Below are 15,568 nucleotides of genomic sequence, written 5' to 3' on the forward strand. Positions count from 1 at the left end.
ACACACTTTCTTCTCCCCAGAGTGTGCTATGAGCATTAAAGTCTCCACATCTTCTGCGCATCCGAGCGTCCTGCAATGTAATTAATTTGCATAATTTTTTGTAGACATTTTCCTTGTTGCCAGGTTTCAAAAATGTTTGTTTTGATTTTTGTGAATGAATTGCTTTCATGACTTATCCAGTGACGCTACTGACCAGCCATTCGGTGGCATGCAGAGGCAGACGCACCTGGACGGATGTCCACAATCATGCCTCGCCACCATAAAAAGTCTGGGGTGGTTGTTGGTATGTGCCCGGCCGTGAGCCGCAGAGCTATTGCCGAGTTGTGTGTAATAGCGACTGTAGTTACTAAAAGTATGCTCAAAAGCAAGAGTATGTAGACGGGTCTGTTGTGGATCTTTCACAAGGTACAATGACCTAATGGAAAACCGTGAAAATTGTGGCGACTGTGTCGAGTCAATCCAACTAGGTAATTGACAAGGGGCTATTAGCATCAAAATGATTCGGTCTCAGTATTTCATTCTGATAAATCAAATGTGTCAGGGTTTAAATCAAAGCAATCGAACTAAACTCATGTGATTAAACTGTAAGCTGTCTGAACCTTTTCATCTTTCAGTGAAAACTAGATGGAGTTCCAGGTCTCAGTATGGCCGCCTGTCAAAAAAGCTGAATAAATTCAATTCAAATTTAGATCTTTGAATTCATACATACTGTAAAATGAACCATCAACACAAAAGTAAGTAAGACCCACTACAGGAATGTTTAGTCATATCTGGAACTGTCCCCTTTAAACCACTGACGGGGAGCCTTGGCCTTCCCTGACACTCTGTGACAAACAAAAGGAAAAAGCAGAACCTTTCATCCGTACAGTAAGGAGATCTGGTGGCTCTGTTCTGCTGTTGCTGCAATAAAGACCGCCATAAACTGGTATTTTTAAAAAGCTTGGATTGAAATACAAACAGCAACATATGATAGAGATTAATGAAGTCATCAAAAATAGGAATTACATCAAACATCACCTGGTAAACTCAGTGATGTGTACTCCAGAAGGCAGAAGGTAGCTTAAAAGGCTCTTTAGAGGGGAAACTTTCCTTTATGGACAAAAAAACCGTCAGTCATCAATTCCTCTTCGTTTTCGATGCAATGTTTTATTACAACCCCCCACCCCACAAAAAAAACACTAATGTCTATCACCAAATTACACCAGATTCACCACCAGAACCCTTTGTATCAAACATGAAAACTATCACAAACTAAACAGATACACAACATATGCAATTCTATACAGGCATATTTATATATTTCTATAAATATCATAATCAAGCTGTTACCTACATAGTGTACCAAATTCTACCTCGATATGTCTCTGAGAAAAAGGCGAGACTAGTTTCAATAAGTTAATGAAGTCTTTGCAATGTATTAGATATGTTATTATAATGCATGCCTCTTAATACAAACATATTATGGTCAAAACCCCATTAAAAACTACTTAGCCAATATTTTCCCCTTATGCCTGAAACATTTTCAAAAATGATTGAAACAGTAAGACCACATGGACAGTGTGGGAAAAAAAAAAATCACACTCAGAAAGAGAAATCAAACATTTGGATTCATTTTCATGAGCTCAGACTTGTTGAAAATGCAGAGTTCACATTGTGAACTAAGCTTCAGAAACAAACATTATACTAATATTCACCGTAAAGACAGAAAAACAACATGTGGATCCTGGAATAATAGTAGCTTCCATCTTTAAAGGACTGAAGAGGAAGAAGTTTACAAGGAATCATTTAGAACAGTTTAAAACATCAACGGATTGAATCTGTGAATCTGAAAACATCTGAGTAAAAGAGACAGACATGTACACACTGAACTATCTGTTCAACAGTCAGAGCGTTTCTCTAACAGGAGGACACTCTTTACACTCAACTTGGCAAAGAGACACTGAAGCACCAGGCCAAACATAAAAACCAGGATAAAGAGGTTCAGTGAATGTGGTGTTGAAGGTGTGGAGGTGGATCAGAGTGTGAGAGGAGACTATGTAGTAGGACAGAGTGCCAGCAGGACAGTCCACATACACTCCTACTCTGTTAGAGACGGAGGGGGAGGAGGAGATGGACTTTGATTTGTTATTATGCCAGATATGACGAGGACCATCATCAGAGCACCTCAGACTCCAGGACTGATCATTAAATCCAAACAAACAATCTGTAGAGTCTCCTTTCCTTCCAATTCCTCTGTAACTCACTGATATATGAACGTTTCCTCTCCAGTCGACCTCCCAGTAACAGCGACCAGTCAAACCATTTTCACACAGCAACTCTGGGCGGATATCAAATCTGTCTGGATGATCCGGATATGAATGAACTTCATCCACACCTGTCACCTTCCTGTTGTTTTCAGACAGTTGGAGTTTTCTGTTTACTGTGTTTGTGTCGATTGTGAGTTGACAGGAATCTGATGGAGAGAACAAACACAATCCAGTTGCAGTTATTGATCCATCATCTGTTCATTGATTGACACTTTGATGATGACTCCTGACATCAGAGATGTGAATGAGTGATGTGACAGTTTGAAGATGGTTGAATGTGTGCTGCTTTGTTTTCATGAATTACATTAAAAACACACTTACACTTCCTCAGACCTGGTGTCAACCATCGGACTCCAGCAGGCTCCACCCTGAAAGGAGGAGGGGGGTCAGACCAGCACAGTCTCTTTCAGCATGCACACATGGACATTACATCGCTCTCATCCACGTACTGTTAGACACTGATAAAGGAACAGTCCAACATTTTCAGAAATACACTTCAATCCATATACGTGGATCAAATTCCTGATGATTTGGACTGATTCTGAATCTGTCGGTGCACCACTGTATTGAATAAAATATGACTGATTCAGACTGTGACCTTCATTATCTTTATATTCCTCTTCTGTTTAGCTGGAAAGGACACCTTCTGCCTTTGCTCTGATTCATGAACTTTAATCTGATTTAATTTATAGTGTTTAACAGGCCTTTTACAGTTGAGTAACAACAGTCACTACAATGCATCTAGAAAATACATTCCAATCAAAACTTTAAGACCACTTGAAAAATGGTAAAAAAAAATATCTTATTTTGCATGGTTGGATCTTAATAAGGTTCCAAGCAGAGCTTCAACATACAACAAGAAGAAATGGGAGTGATGGGAGTGAGACAAAACAATTTTTGCATGCAAGTTATTGAAAGAAAAAAAAAACTGAAATAAGCTGTTTTACAGCTGATCAAAAGTTTAGGACCACACCTCCAAAAAACCCGTAATGCCCAAAACAGAAATCAAAGTTCCAAATATGAACTCAGTAATGAGTAGCTCCACCGTTATTGTTGATCACTTCAAAAATTCATTGCGGCATGCTTGAGTTTCCATAAGGTCAGTGGGAACACTTCATTTTTTTCTTTTTTCTTTTTTTTTGCCTGTCCCGTTTGGCTCTTTTGCCATCAGAATTATTGTCTAAAGGCGAAGAAAGATGCCCAACGGATTTACTTTACCAAATGGACCATCCCAGCCTTGCCGTAATGGTCTATTTGATTCACCTTTTATTGTTTATTTTATTTTTTATTTTCACTTGCTAGATACGGGACAGACTTGAATGAGGAAAAGAAAAGGGAGAAAGAAAGAGGGAAAAAAAACAGCGGAGAAGAGGGACGGGGAAAAAGGGGCAAAAAACAAGAACCAACAAAATAAGCAGACAAAAAATACATATATCAATCACCTGGATCACCTGTTGAGAAAGAAAAAAGAAAACAAGCAGAAGAAAACGAGAGCAATAGAATAAACAACATCATGATGATCTATGGGAATATAACAGTAAATACTAAATGTTAAACATTATTGTGCAGCACGCAAGATTGACAGCGCACAGTGTGCTTTAAGGTAGGAGCCAAAAAGGGTGTCGTTTGTGTGTGTGAGCACCCGCGTGTACACCTGTGAGCATGAACGCGCTTGTTTTTAAAAGGTTCCTTCATGTAATGATCTGCTAGAGGGTGTGGGGGGCCACTGCCCCGTCCTCCAGTGCATGAAGCAGGTATGGAGGAGATCAAAACTCCAGACATCCAGAGGCCCTCAGAACACAAGAGACCAAGGAAGACCAACAGAGGGGCAGCCGCGCCACTATCCCCGAAAGAGCTGAGGAGAGTCCCAGATGAGGGGTCACTCAGCAGCCGCGGAGCATAAGCCAGGGGGGGGGGGTTGCAGTTACGTGCCCGGGAGCTCCGCCGGCAGCCAGCTGTGCCAGAGTGACCGAGCCCCAGGCCGAGAGGCATGAGGGCACCCCACCCCCGAAGTGGCCCGAGCAAGCCCCAGGCCCCAGGCCCTGATAAGCAGCCACCAAGGAGTGAGCCGGTGTGTACCTGGACGCCCATCCCTGGACACAAAGACCCACCAACACACCGATGTCTGAGGGCGTCTGCCACTGGCAGGGGAAGTGGTGGGGGGAAGTAGGCCTCCATACTCTGGAGGGTCTGAGATGTCCCCAGAGAGGTGGCGTCTGATACCCGACCTGACATATGGACACAAACAAACAGGCACACACAGATACAAACATCCATTCCCACCCTCATGCTCTCATAAGCAATTACTCAACACTCACCCAACGTGGAGACAGACGTAAAGAGACACTGTACACACAATCACAATCCCCAAGCGTACTCTAAGCCCTGGGTCTAGGAACCCTTGCCCGTGGAGGGGGAAACTGCACCCAGACCCAGGTGGTGTTACCCTTTTCCCTGCGGTGGGGAGATGCAGACCGCCCCAACTCCGCAGCAGCAGGGAGGCCCCACATTCCAGACCCCAGTCGGACGGCCAACTCCTCCTCCTAGCACCCCCGCTCCAGCAGGCCGCAGAGAACAGGGATGTAAGAAGACTCCAAACCTCCCTCCGCCCGCTCATATGTAGTGTTGATGCATGTGTGTTCTAAAGTGCCTTTAAAACCCAGGAGGGCATGGAGCTACCTGCCAGAGAGCAGCAGGTAAGCGCATAGCCCCTCCTGATAGCCCTCAATGTCTATGTGTATTTAAAATTGAGAGGTGGGCAGCGACACCAGGGGTGAGGTGTACACCCTGATGGTAATTTGGAGTCCGTGTAGCGTGCCCTATATATATGTGTTATGAGAGTGTGAGTAATGTGAATGTCTAAGTTGTGAGATAAAATTGAGGGACAGGCAGCGAGAAGGGGACAGAGGGGGGGGATGCCTCCCTTGCACCCTGGTGACACACCTTTACCCCAAGGCCCTGCATGTGTAGGTGATTGTGGTGGAGCGGGAAGAGGGAGGCAGCTGGAGATGGGGAGGGAAGGAAGGGAGGGGCAAGTGACCCCTCCCTGGGGCCAGCTCCCCCGCTGACCCCAGTAGGCACCCCCATACTCTGCAACCCGCCAGGGAAAGGGGGCCCAGGCCCATCCGGACCGGGGCCCAGTACAGCAGCGCCGCCTGGCCCCACAGAGCCCAGGACAGCCCACCCGACCCCACCACAGAGAAAACTGCACCCACCCCATCATCCACTCATCTTCCAGACTACACGAGACAATAGACTCCCAGGCTGAGGATCTTCCTCCACCTCTCCTGTATCTCCCCCTCCTGCAGAGTGAGTTCCTGAAGAGAGGAGAGCTCCTGCAAGATGTAACAACCTCCCCCACCAGTCGAAAAGCCCCCCAGGTGGCTTGATGCACTGGCGGCACCCTGCGCCAGGGCTGGGCCCCCATACACCCACCCGCCCACAACCCCGGCAACAAACCAACCAGGACCCAAGCCCCCGAGGCCCAGCCAGGGCCCCAGCTCGGAGACGGAGCACCCCCACAACCCCACGCCCGTCCCAGACCCACCCTGGGGCAGCCAGGCTACCAGGTCAGTGGTGAAGACGGCTGCACAAAGGGCATCTATTGCCTGGAACTGTTGTCCTTTTTTTTTTAAATAAACTTCCCTTGCCATCCATCCCGAAAGGTTTTCAGTTGGATTTAGATCAGGGGAATACACAGGGTAGTCCAAAAGAGAATGTTATTCTCCTGGAAGAAGAACCTTGTTCTGCAGGCATTGTGTACTGTAGCGTTGTCCTGTTGAAAAACCCAGTTGTTACCACACAGATTAGGGCCCTCAGTCATGAGGGATGCTCTCTGCAACATCTGGACATAGCCAGCGGCCGTTTGACGCCCCTGCAGCTCCTGAAGCTCCATTGTTTCACTCAAGAAAAAAAAAGCACCTCAGACCATTGGCACCCCCTCCACTGTGGCGTGTAGAAAACATCTTAGGTGGGATCTGTTAATCATGCCAGTTACGTTGGAAACCATCAGGACAAGATAAATTTTTTCTCATCAGAGAATAAAACTTTTTTTCCATCTTTGAATGTCCCATGTTTAGTGCCCTCTTGCAAAATCCAAATGGTCAGTTCTGTGGCGTTCAAGGAAACGAGGCCTTTGAAGACGTTTTCTGTTTTTGAAGCCCTTCACTCTCAGATGCCGTCTGATGGTTGAGGGGCTGCACCCGGCACCAACTGCCTTAATTTGGGTCAAGGATCTTCCGGTGTCTTTACGGACAGCCAATTGGATCATCCTTTTTCTTAAGCGATGATGAGTGCATTGGTTATTGTTTTTCTGTGAAACCATTGAACGTTCTGATTCGAAGTCTTTCTGTAGCTCTCCATAAGTGGTCCTTGGCTTTTAGACAACTATTCTGATCATTTTTTTCCCCCACTTTGTCTGAAATTTTGTGGGGAGCCACCTGTTCATAGTCAGTTTCTAGTGAAATGATGTTGTTTTCAACAATAAGATTGTAAAGGTCTTCAGAGAGCTTTTACCCATCATGAGATGTTTCTTTTGTGACACCTTAGCAATGAGACGCCATTTTATAGGCCATTAGTTGGGACTGAACCAGATGATATTAATTTGCATTAAGTGGTAGGACCGCTATGTTGTTATTGACAGATTTAGATTTCAGCTGGTGTCACAAATTTGCATGTCTTTTTGCACCTTCCTTTCTTCATGTGTTTCATACTTTTTCCCTCTGTAATTTCTCTTATTACATTTCGTCCATATTTACTGGCCTGTAAATAGACGTGGAGTCCTAGCCTGATGAGGTAGCTCTTCTGTGTTGTACCATCCATTTAGCCAGAGCAGTTTCATATTTTAATATTTATTTAATTTTGAACTTTGAATGTGTTCAGTTGTTTGTGTAGTTGTATATTAATATTGACATCATGATTTATTAACTCACTGATTACAGAGTAAATGACTTGCTAATGTGGAAATCATATCCACCAGAAGACGCTTATTTTTGTTTGAGCTCTGAGTTTACATAATGCCTAGTATGTACAGATAACAAAATTACATGGAAGCTGGTTTGACTGCAGTGAACTGCTGGTCTAGATCTTTCTGCTCCAAGTGAAAATTCTTTAATTTCACTCCATGGATTAAAATAACATTAAAAATATTTTAAATTCAAATCAAATAGTTTCCCCACAATGGAACCAGAGGAGGAACCACAGTGAGACAGTAAATAAAGCAAACATAAACCTTCTCAATCATCATGTTTTGATGAGAACAAAAAGTGGGATAACTGTACATAATAATGTAAAAAATCCTCAGCAGCACCAGAAGTTATGACTGTGCTAATACTAAGCTTAAATACTAAGCTAAGCTTAAAATGTGCCACAAACGCAGGTAAGGCTGCTATTAATACTAATCATTAACTATATTAAAGACAAGGAAAACTATAAAAATTTAACTACATTAAGATCTGTGTAGTATGAAAACTATTGTAGATAAATTCATTTATTTACACAGATCTGTCACCCTTTCAAACTGCTCATGAAGCACGTCATGACCTATTTGAAATCTGCATATATCATGTGGCGATGGTGCATTCTGAAACCCTATTTTTCTCTTACTTCTGAAAGGCTCTGGAATTAACAAAAGACAAATACAAATGCTTGAATTTGTTCCAGGAAACAGGTTTAGGAACATTTCAACTCATCTATGAAAGTGAAGAACAACAGCTGATTAAAGAATCAGTCATTGCTCTATATAATGCCATTGCTCTAACTAGAAAACTTAAAAACAGATAATTGATGACGGTCAGCAGACTTCCAAGATAACATGTTGTGGACATAACTGTGAAGTAGTTTGGGTAATTTGGGGTTGATTTTCTTCCCTACTGGTGGTGAGAGGATAAACTGCATGATACCTTTAATGTAAAGCCTAAATCTTTTAATGTGTATGAATTGGGTCCTGTTCCAGAAACGGGTTCAGTGAAAACTCACTCATTTTCTTTCGGACTCCTCCACTCCTCCTGCACCTGAACCAGCTTTGACTCTCGCATTCATTTTTTCATTTGTAAAGTCGCTATCAAAGCTGTGTGTCTGTGATTGTTCATGTCACATCTACAAAAAAATGTTTCCAGATCTTCCTCCTCTATCAGACATTCTCTCCATACCTGAGAGTGTCCAGTCTCCAGCGTGGATCCTTCAGTCCAACCGACAGCAGCTTCATTCCTGAGTCTCCTGGATGGTTGTAGCTCAGGTCAAGCTCTTTCAGATGGGAGGGGTTGGAGCTGAGAGCTGAAGCTAGTGAAGTACAGCCTTCCTCTGTGATCAGACAGCCTGACACACTACAGACACACAAAACAGCAAAACGCCTGTAAACACTTCACTGAATAATAACAATTATTATTATTATTATTATTATTATTACAACAATTATACTTTAATTACTGTTTTTTTTAATACAATAACATGTAGGCTGTAGAATGTTGTCGGCCATTAAGGACAGAAAGGAAAGAAATGCTAAGGCAAGGATTAAATGGTGAAAGTTGAGGAAGAAAGAATGTTGGAAAGGATTCAGGGGAGGAAATGAGTCCGGCTCTTGGTGGTAGGAAAGAGTTACCAGATAAGTATAAAAGCACAGCTGATGCTGTGAAGGAAACTCAGAAGAAGGTGGTTGGCGTATCCTCTGGACAGAAGAAATAAGACAAGAAGGCTTTATAATAGCTGATAAACAGTATCAGTATCAGTCCGATACTGACCTAAATTAGGCTACGTTCACACTGCAGGCGAAAGCGCATCAAATCCGATTTTTTTGACCCTATGCGACCCATATCTGATCATGGTATGACAGTGTGAACGGCACAAATCCGATATTTTCAAATCCGACCTGGGTCACTTTCGTATGTGGTACTGAATCCGATACATATCTGATGTTTTAGAAAGCGACTGCTGTTTGAATGGTCATGTCGCATTAAATCTGTCTTTTACGTCACTGACACAAGACAGACGCCAATTATCAGCGCCGGAGAAGTGCCCGATAAGACATCGCGAACGCTTCCTGGCCATCCAGTGAAACTGTTGGGAAGACAGCGTTGGAGAAACGTGAACATTTTATTTGTACTGTATAATCTGCAGATTCTGACAGAAATTTCCAACTATCCTTTGAAGCACCGCTCCTCTAAAACAGCAATAAGGATAATTATTAGGCCATATGTAAATAACAAAATAACTTTATAACTTAAAGCAAAATTGGGAAACGTGAAGTCCGAAACAAGTCTTTATATTAAGGGCCATCAGTCAAACAATACTGTTTGGTCTGGGTGTAAACAGAGCGTGCTGTGTGTGACGTCTTCTTTTGCGCATGCGGGGCGCTTTGAGGGTTCACACTAGAGCGCGTTTGCTGTCACATGTTATTTGTAGTGTGAACAAGCAGACAAAAAAAAATCGGATTTGATTAAAAAATCAGAATTGAGCATTAAGACCTGCAGTGTGAACGTAGCCTTACTGGATCGGATATGGGAGAGAAATAAAAAATGTAACGCAATCCATTAAATATCAGAAAAGCACCTCACAAAACTTGCGACATGGCGTAACCCAGGCAGTGACCTTAGCACGTCGGAGCAGTATTTGTCACATGATAGAGCGGCTGTTGAGTGCGAGACCTGTTGGCGGTGTGGAGTTACTTCACACTGAAAGCATTTGCAACCTCGCTACATGCTTTCAAACCGGCATTTCAGAAAGCTATCCAAGAGAAGTAAAGCAAGTGTGTAAGTTCATCTCTTAATGTTTGTGAAGCATTCCCACGTTAAGCTTAACAACCGATATGTGGAGCTCAGATATCTGTGCGTTGTGATTGACAATGGATAGACTCAAGTTTTACTTTGAAAATAACAGTGTTGCAGGTTAAACAGATTCGTGGTTTGAAAAAAAAAAAAAAACCTATGAAAAACACTTTTTTTCTCCCCATACTTGTGTTAAGTTTTGTATCGAACTTATATGTCTGTGAAGGTTCTCAGTCATCCAGGTCATCGTAGACTAAGGAGCTTGGAAAGAAAAGTGTCTGGACTTCTTTAAGTTGCTTGAAGACGTTTCACCTCTCATCCGAGAAGCTTCTTCAGTTCTAAGGTCAAATGGCAGAGAGTCACAGATTTAAACCCAGTGGGAGTTTCCCCCCCCGATACTGACCTAAATTACTGGATCGGATATTTAAACCCAGTGGGAGAATACCTACGAAGCCGTAAAGCGAGACCCCACAAGCAGCTACAAAAAGAAAGTTATAGCTTGCCTTCAAGACCTTGAAAGGGACAAAATCACTGACCGCCTCACATATCACCACCTTTACCCAGGGGATGCCATACCCTGCATTTACGGACTTCCTAAGATCCACAAGGAAGGTGTCCCACTCAGACCCATTGTCAGTAGCATAAACTCAGCCACTTACAACATCTCGAAACACCTTGCTACCGTCCTAGCACCTCTTGTGGGGAACACCCCACATCACATCAAGAACTCCACCGACTTCAGCGACAAGATCCAGAAACTTACCCTGGATCCAGAGGAAACCATGGTGTCCTTTGATGTAGTCTCCCTCTTCACTTGCATACCCACCACGGAGGCAGTGGAGACTGTCAGAAAACGACTACAAGAAGACAACTCCTTGGAAGACAGGACCAACTTCACACCCGACCAGATTTGCACACTGTTAGACCTCTGCCTCACCACTACATATTTCAAATACAACGAGGGTTTCTACAGACAAAAACATGGCTGTGCCATGGGCTCCCCCGTGTCACCTATTGTAGCCAACCTTTACATGGAGGAAGTGGAGAGAAAGGCTCTTGGCTCTTTTAAAGGGAGAGTACCCAGCCACTGGTACAGATATGTAGACGACACCTGGGTCAAAATCAAAAGACAAGAAGTGAAATCCTTCACTGCGCACATTAACGCCGTGGATAAAAACATCAAGTTCACCAGGGAAGACACAAAGGACAACTGTTTGCCTTTCCTGGACTGCGCTGTGCACATTGAAGAGAATGGCAACCTCAACATTGAAGTTTACCGGAAGCCCACACACACGGACCAGTACCTCCTCTTTGACTCCCATCACCCTCTGGAACACAAACTTGGGGTAATCAGGACCCTACACCACCGGGCAGAACATGTTCCCTCTAAGCCTGAAGGGAAAAAGAAGGAACACACACATGTAAAGGAAGTACTTAAAACATGTGGTTATCCTAATTGGGCGTTTATAAAGTCAGCAAAGATGCACAGATAAGAAGATCAGACACCAGCGAGGGAGGATAAGAAAGACAGACGCAACAACATTGTCATCCCCTATGTAGCCGGTGTATCAGAGAAACTCAGGAGAGTTTTCTCCAAGCACGACATCCCAGTGTACTTCAGACCCAGCAACACGCTCAGACAAAAACTGGTTCACCCGAAAGACAAAACTCCTAAACACAAACTTAACAATGTGGTGTATGCTGTACAGTGCAGCGAGGAATGCACAGACCTCTACATCGGAGAAACCAAACAGCCACTTCACAAGCGCATGGCACAACATAGAAGAGCCACCTCCACGGGACAAGACTCAGCAGTTCATCTGCATCTAAAGGACAAAGGTCACTCTTTCAAGGATGCCAACGTTCACATTTTGGACAGAGAGGACAGATGGTTTGAAAGAGGAGTGAAAGAAGCCATTTACGTCCACTGTGAGCAACCATCTTTGAACAGAGGCGGTGGTTTACGACACCAACTGTCTGCCATCTATAATCCAGTTTTGAGATCCCTTCCCAGACGCCTTAACGCCCACTCACATCCTGGGCCATCCGACCTCAGGAAATCACATGATAGGGTGGGGCCAGGTTTCACAATGAGCTCACCCAAAACCCTGGCTGATTAGGACCCCCACCCGCTTTCACACCTTGGCTCATGTGATTAGGTAGAGGATCACCAGGGGGTCCTTTGTCACTCTTTGGGGGGAAAACTCCCACTGGGTTTAAATCTGGGACTCTCTGCCATTTGACCTTAGAACTGAAGAAGCTTCTCGGATGAGAGGTGAAACGTCTTCAAGCAACTCAAAGTCCAGACGCTTTTCTTTCCAAGCTCCTTAGTCTATCAAAATTATACAAAATTCAATTTAAGGTTAAATGTGATAGAAGCAACTTACACTGACATTCATCTTGATAAAAGATGTCATGAAGCCGTGTTTGCATTGATTTGTACTGCTTTACACTCTGGATGTCTATTTATGTTAAACTTTAAGTATAGAAGGGTCCATTCTACAACTTCTTGTTTTTTTTTTAAGTTGTAAATTATAAACATTATTTTGTGCTGATATTGCACTTCTTTTTTTCAGAACCAAAGAATTTTTCAAATCTGCATAAAATTGCATTTTAAATTACTTTTTGAATATTACTTTAAATAGTTAGATTTAAAGTTCTGCTAAAGGTTTAAATGAAAAGATCAGTATTTCTGAACTGCGAAATATTTTGGGTGCAGTGTATTTTTTGCATACGAGTGTAATAGAATAGCTTTAGTGTTTTGTCTTTTTAAATTTGGGTATGAACTTATACAAAATGCAGCAAGATATAAAAAAAACCAAAACAGTTTTACTGATTATAAAATAGACTATCGGATTCATATCGGTATCGGCAGATATCCAAATTTATGATATCGGTATTGTATCGGACATTAAAAAGTGGTATCGTGCCATCTCTACTTCATAACGGAATTACAATATACACACAAATATTGAAAGAAAGAGGTTAACAAAGGAAAAGGGGGCTAGTTATAGAAATTAAGAAAGACAAAAGGTACAGGAAGGTGTACAGCAAAAAGAAAAATAGCAAAAGCAAAGGGAAAGACGTGTATGTGTGAGGAAGGATGAAAAAAAGGTTTTGTATCTTGATATAGTTTAGAATCAGGTAGTGCAGAGGATTAGTAAGGTAGAAGTGATGGCAACTAGAAAGAGGATCAAAGGCAGTCCAGATGACATACTCGTATCAGTATGGCGATATCTAGGAGACAGAGCAGTGAACTTTTTAACCAGACTATTTAAAACAATCTTACAGGGTTAGAGGTTGCTTGTTGAATGGAGTAGTAGTATACTGTACTATACTGAGTTGCGGGCGGTCTTTATCTTTCAATCTAAGGTACCCTACCAGAAGTAGCTTCAGTGTCCTGCACAGCATCTTTGCTGTTCCTAGAACTGTGCTCGTCTGGACAGAGATCTCGGATATTGTTCCTGGGATCTGCTGAAGCCAGCCGCCTAGCTCGCGAGTCACTTCATCAATTGCATTGAATACAACTGGGACCCCTGTTACCTTCACCCTACACATCTTCTCGAGCTCTTCTCCGAGCCCTTAGTATTTCACTAACTTCCTGTGTTCCTTCTTCCTGATGTTGCTGTCATTGGGTATTGCTATGTCTATCACAAGCTATCCTCTATCCTCGGCTTGTCTACCACTACTATGTCTGGTTGTTTAGACCTTACCATTTTTTCTGTCTGTATCTGGAAGTCCTGTTTTGATCTCGGGACTTCCAAGCCATACTCAGGACAGATGTTTCTGTATACTATGCCGGCCACTTGGTTATGGCGTTCCATGTCTGCCCTGCCTGCTAGCATCTTGCACCCTGCTGTTATGTGGTGGAATGTCTTAGGGGCATTTTTACACATTCTGCACCGGGGGTCTTGTCTGGTGCAGGTAGACCCCAGCCTCTATGGATTGTTCTGAGAGCTTGTTTTGTGCTGCCATGATTAGTACTTCCGTGCTGTCTTTCAATCCAGCCACTAGTAGAATTTCGGGATGTCAGCCTATTCCTCATCTGCCGGTGATACATACAGTGCCTATCCTTCAATGAGTGCTCCTCGTCTTGCTCCTCTTCCTTCTTGGGTTTTTGCTGCCTGAGGTATTCACTGAGCACATAGTTGGTTGGGGCCCATCTTCCTGATGTATTCATGGATGTTGACTGCCTCATCCTAGACTGTGGTGCTGACACTCACTAGTCCCCAGCCTCCTGGGTTCTGCTTAGCATACACCCTCAGGGTGCTGGGCTTGGTGTGAAACCCTCCATGCATGGTTGATGGAGCTTTCTTGTCTTGATGTCAGTGGCTTCTATCTCCTCCTTTGGCCAGCTTATTATCCTAGCAGGATACCTGATCATGGGCAGAGCATAGGTGTTGATAGCCTGAATCTTGTTCTTACCGTTCAGCTGACTCCTCAAGACTTGCCTGACCCTCTGCAGGTACTTGGTCGTTGCAGCTTTCCTAGCGGCCTCTTTGTGGTTCCCATTTGCCTGTGTGATTCGCAGGTACATGTAGCTCTCCTCATTGCCTGCGATGTTGCCTTCTGGTAGTTGGATCCCCTCAGTTCTGATTACCTGATGTCTCATTCACTCTTGGTATACAGCTTGATGTCATCCATGTTCAGAAGGTGGCTGACAACTGCTCCATTCCGTAGTCGGTATCCGTAGCCAGTCTTGATAATAAGCTCACTAAGGGGGTTCAGGCCTACGCAGAACAGCAGTGGGGAGAGAGCATCTCCTTGATGAGTTCCTGAAGAAGCTTAAAATGTACTAAGGGCTCAGAGAAGAGCTCATGAAGATGTGGAGGGTGAAGGCAATAGTGGTCCCAGTGGTAATTCGAGCACCTAGTGCAGTGACCCCCGAAGCTAGGCAAGTGGCTCAAGCAGATCTAAGTATCAACATCCAAGATCTCTGTCCAGAAGAGTGCAGTCCTAGAATTAGCAAAGATACTGCACAGGACCCTCAAGCTGCAGGCCTCTGGTAGAGGACCCAAGCTTGAAGGATAGAATGCCCGCAGGGGCGAGAAGAGAATTATTTATTTTTAAATTTTTTATATGCATAATGAAATCTGGATCATCATTTTACAATTTCTTCTCTTACTGGCCATATTATATTAGATTCAGTTTTTAGTTCAGTTTTAAAAAAATGCCTTCATAAACAAAAGGCGAATGAGGAATGGAAAGAATTTAACCAGGTGTGTTCACCTGGAGCTGAATTCGACAAAACACCCCAAAGCTGAGGCTGTTTAGTAGATGGTGATTAAAAGTCATAAAAGAATTCTTCACCCTCCTTACGCTAACACAGAGCAAAATCTGTTATGGTCTAGCACGTGGTCTCAGTTCTTGAGACTTTGAAATGCTGTGATAACTTTGTATATAAATCTCCTGATTTGTGAACATCAATTATTTTTCTCAAGTCTACACTGATTTCTTTTGGGGGAAATAATATTGACCATAATTTTTTTTCTGAAATAATAG

The 15,568-nt window shown here is 43.4% G+C and overlaps 1 protein-coding gene across 1 annotated transcript in view; it reads right to left on the reverse strand.

The window, feature by feature from the left end:
- Positions 1-1,426: 1,426 nt before the first annotated feature.
- Positions 1,427-15,568, reverse strand: part of LOC100702088 (NLR family CARD domain-containing protein 3) — a 39,525-nt gene continuing 25,383 nt past the window's right edge. The window contains exons 3-5 of the mRNA XM_019351667.2: positions 8,456-8,629; positions 2,628-2,674; positions 1,427-2,452 (exon numbers count right to left, since the gene is read on the reverse strand). Of these exons, the coding sequence (XP_019207212.1) occupies positions 1,884-2,452; positions 2,628-2,674; positions 8,456-8,629 (790 nt within the window). The 3' untranslated portion in view covers positions 1,427-1,883. The remainder of the gene's footprint in view (positions 2,453-2,627; positions 2,675-8,455; positions 8,630-15,568) is intronic.

Source organism: Oreochromis niloticus, linkage group LG23 (assembly GCF_001858045.2).
Source record: "Oreochromis niloticus isolate F11D_XX linkage group LG23, O_niloticus_UMD_NMBU, whole genome shotgun sequence".
Lineage (NCBI taxonomy): Eukaryota > Metazoa > Chordata > Actinopteri > Cichliformes > Cichlidae > Oreochromis > Oreochromis niloticus.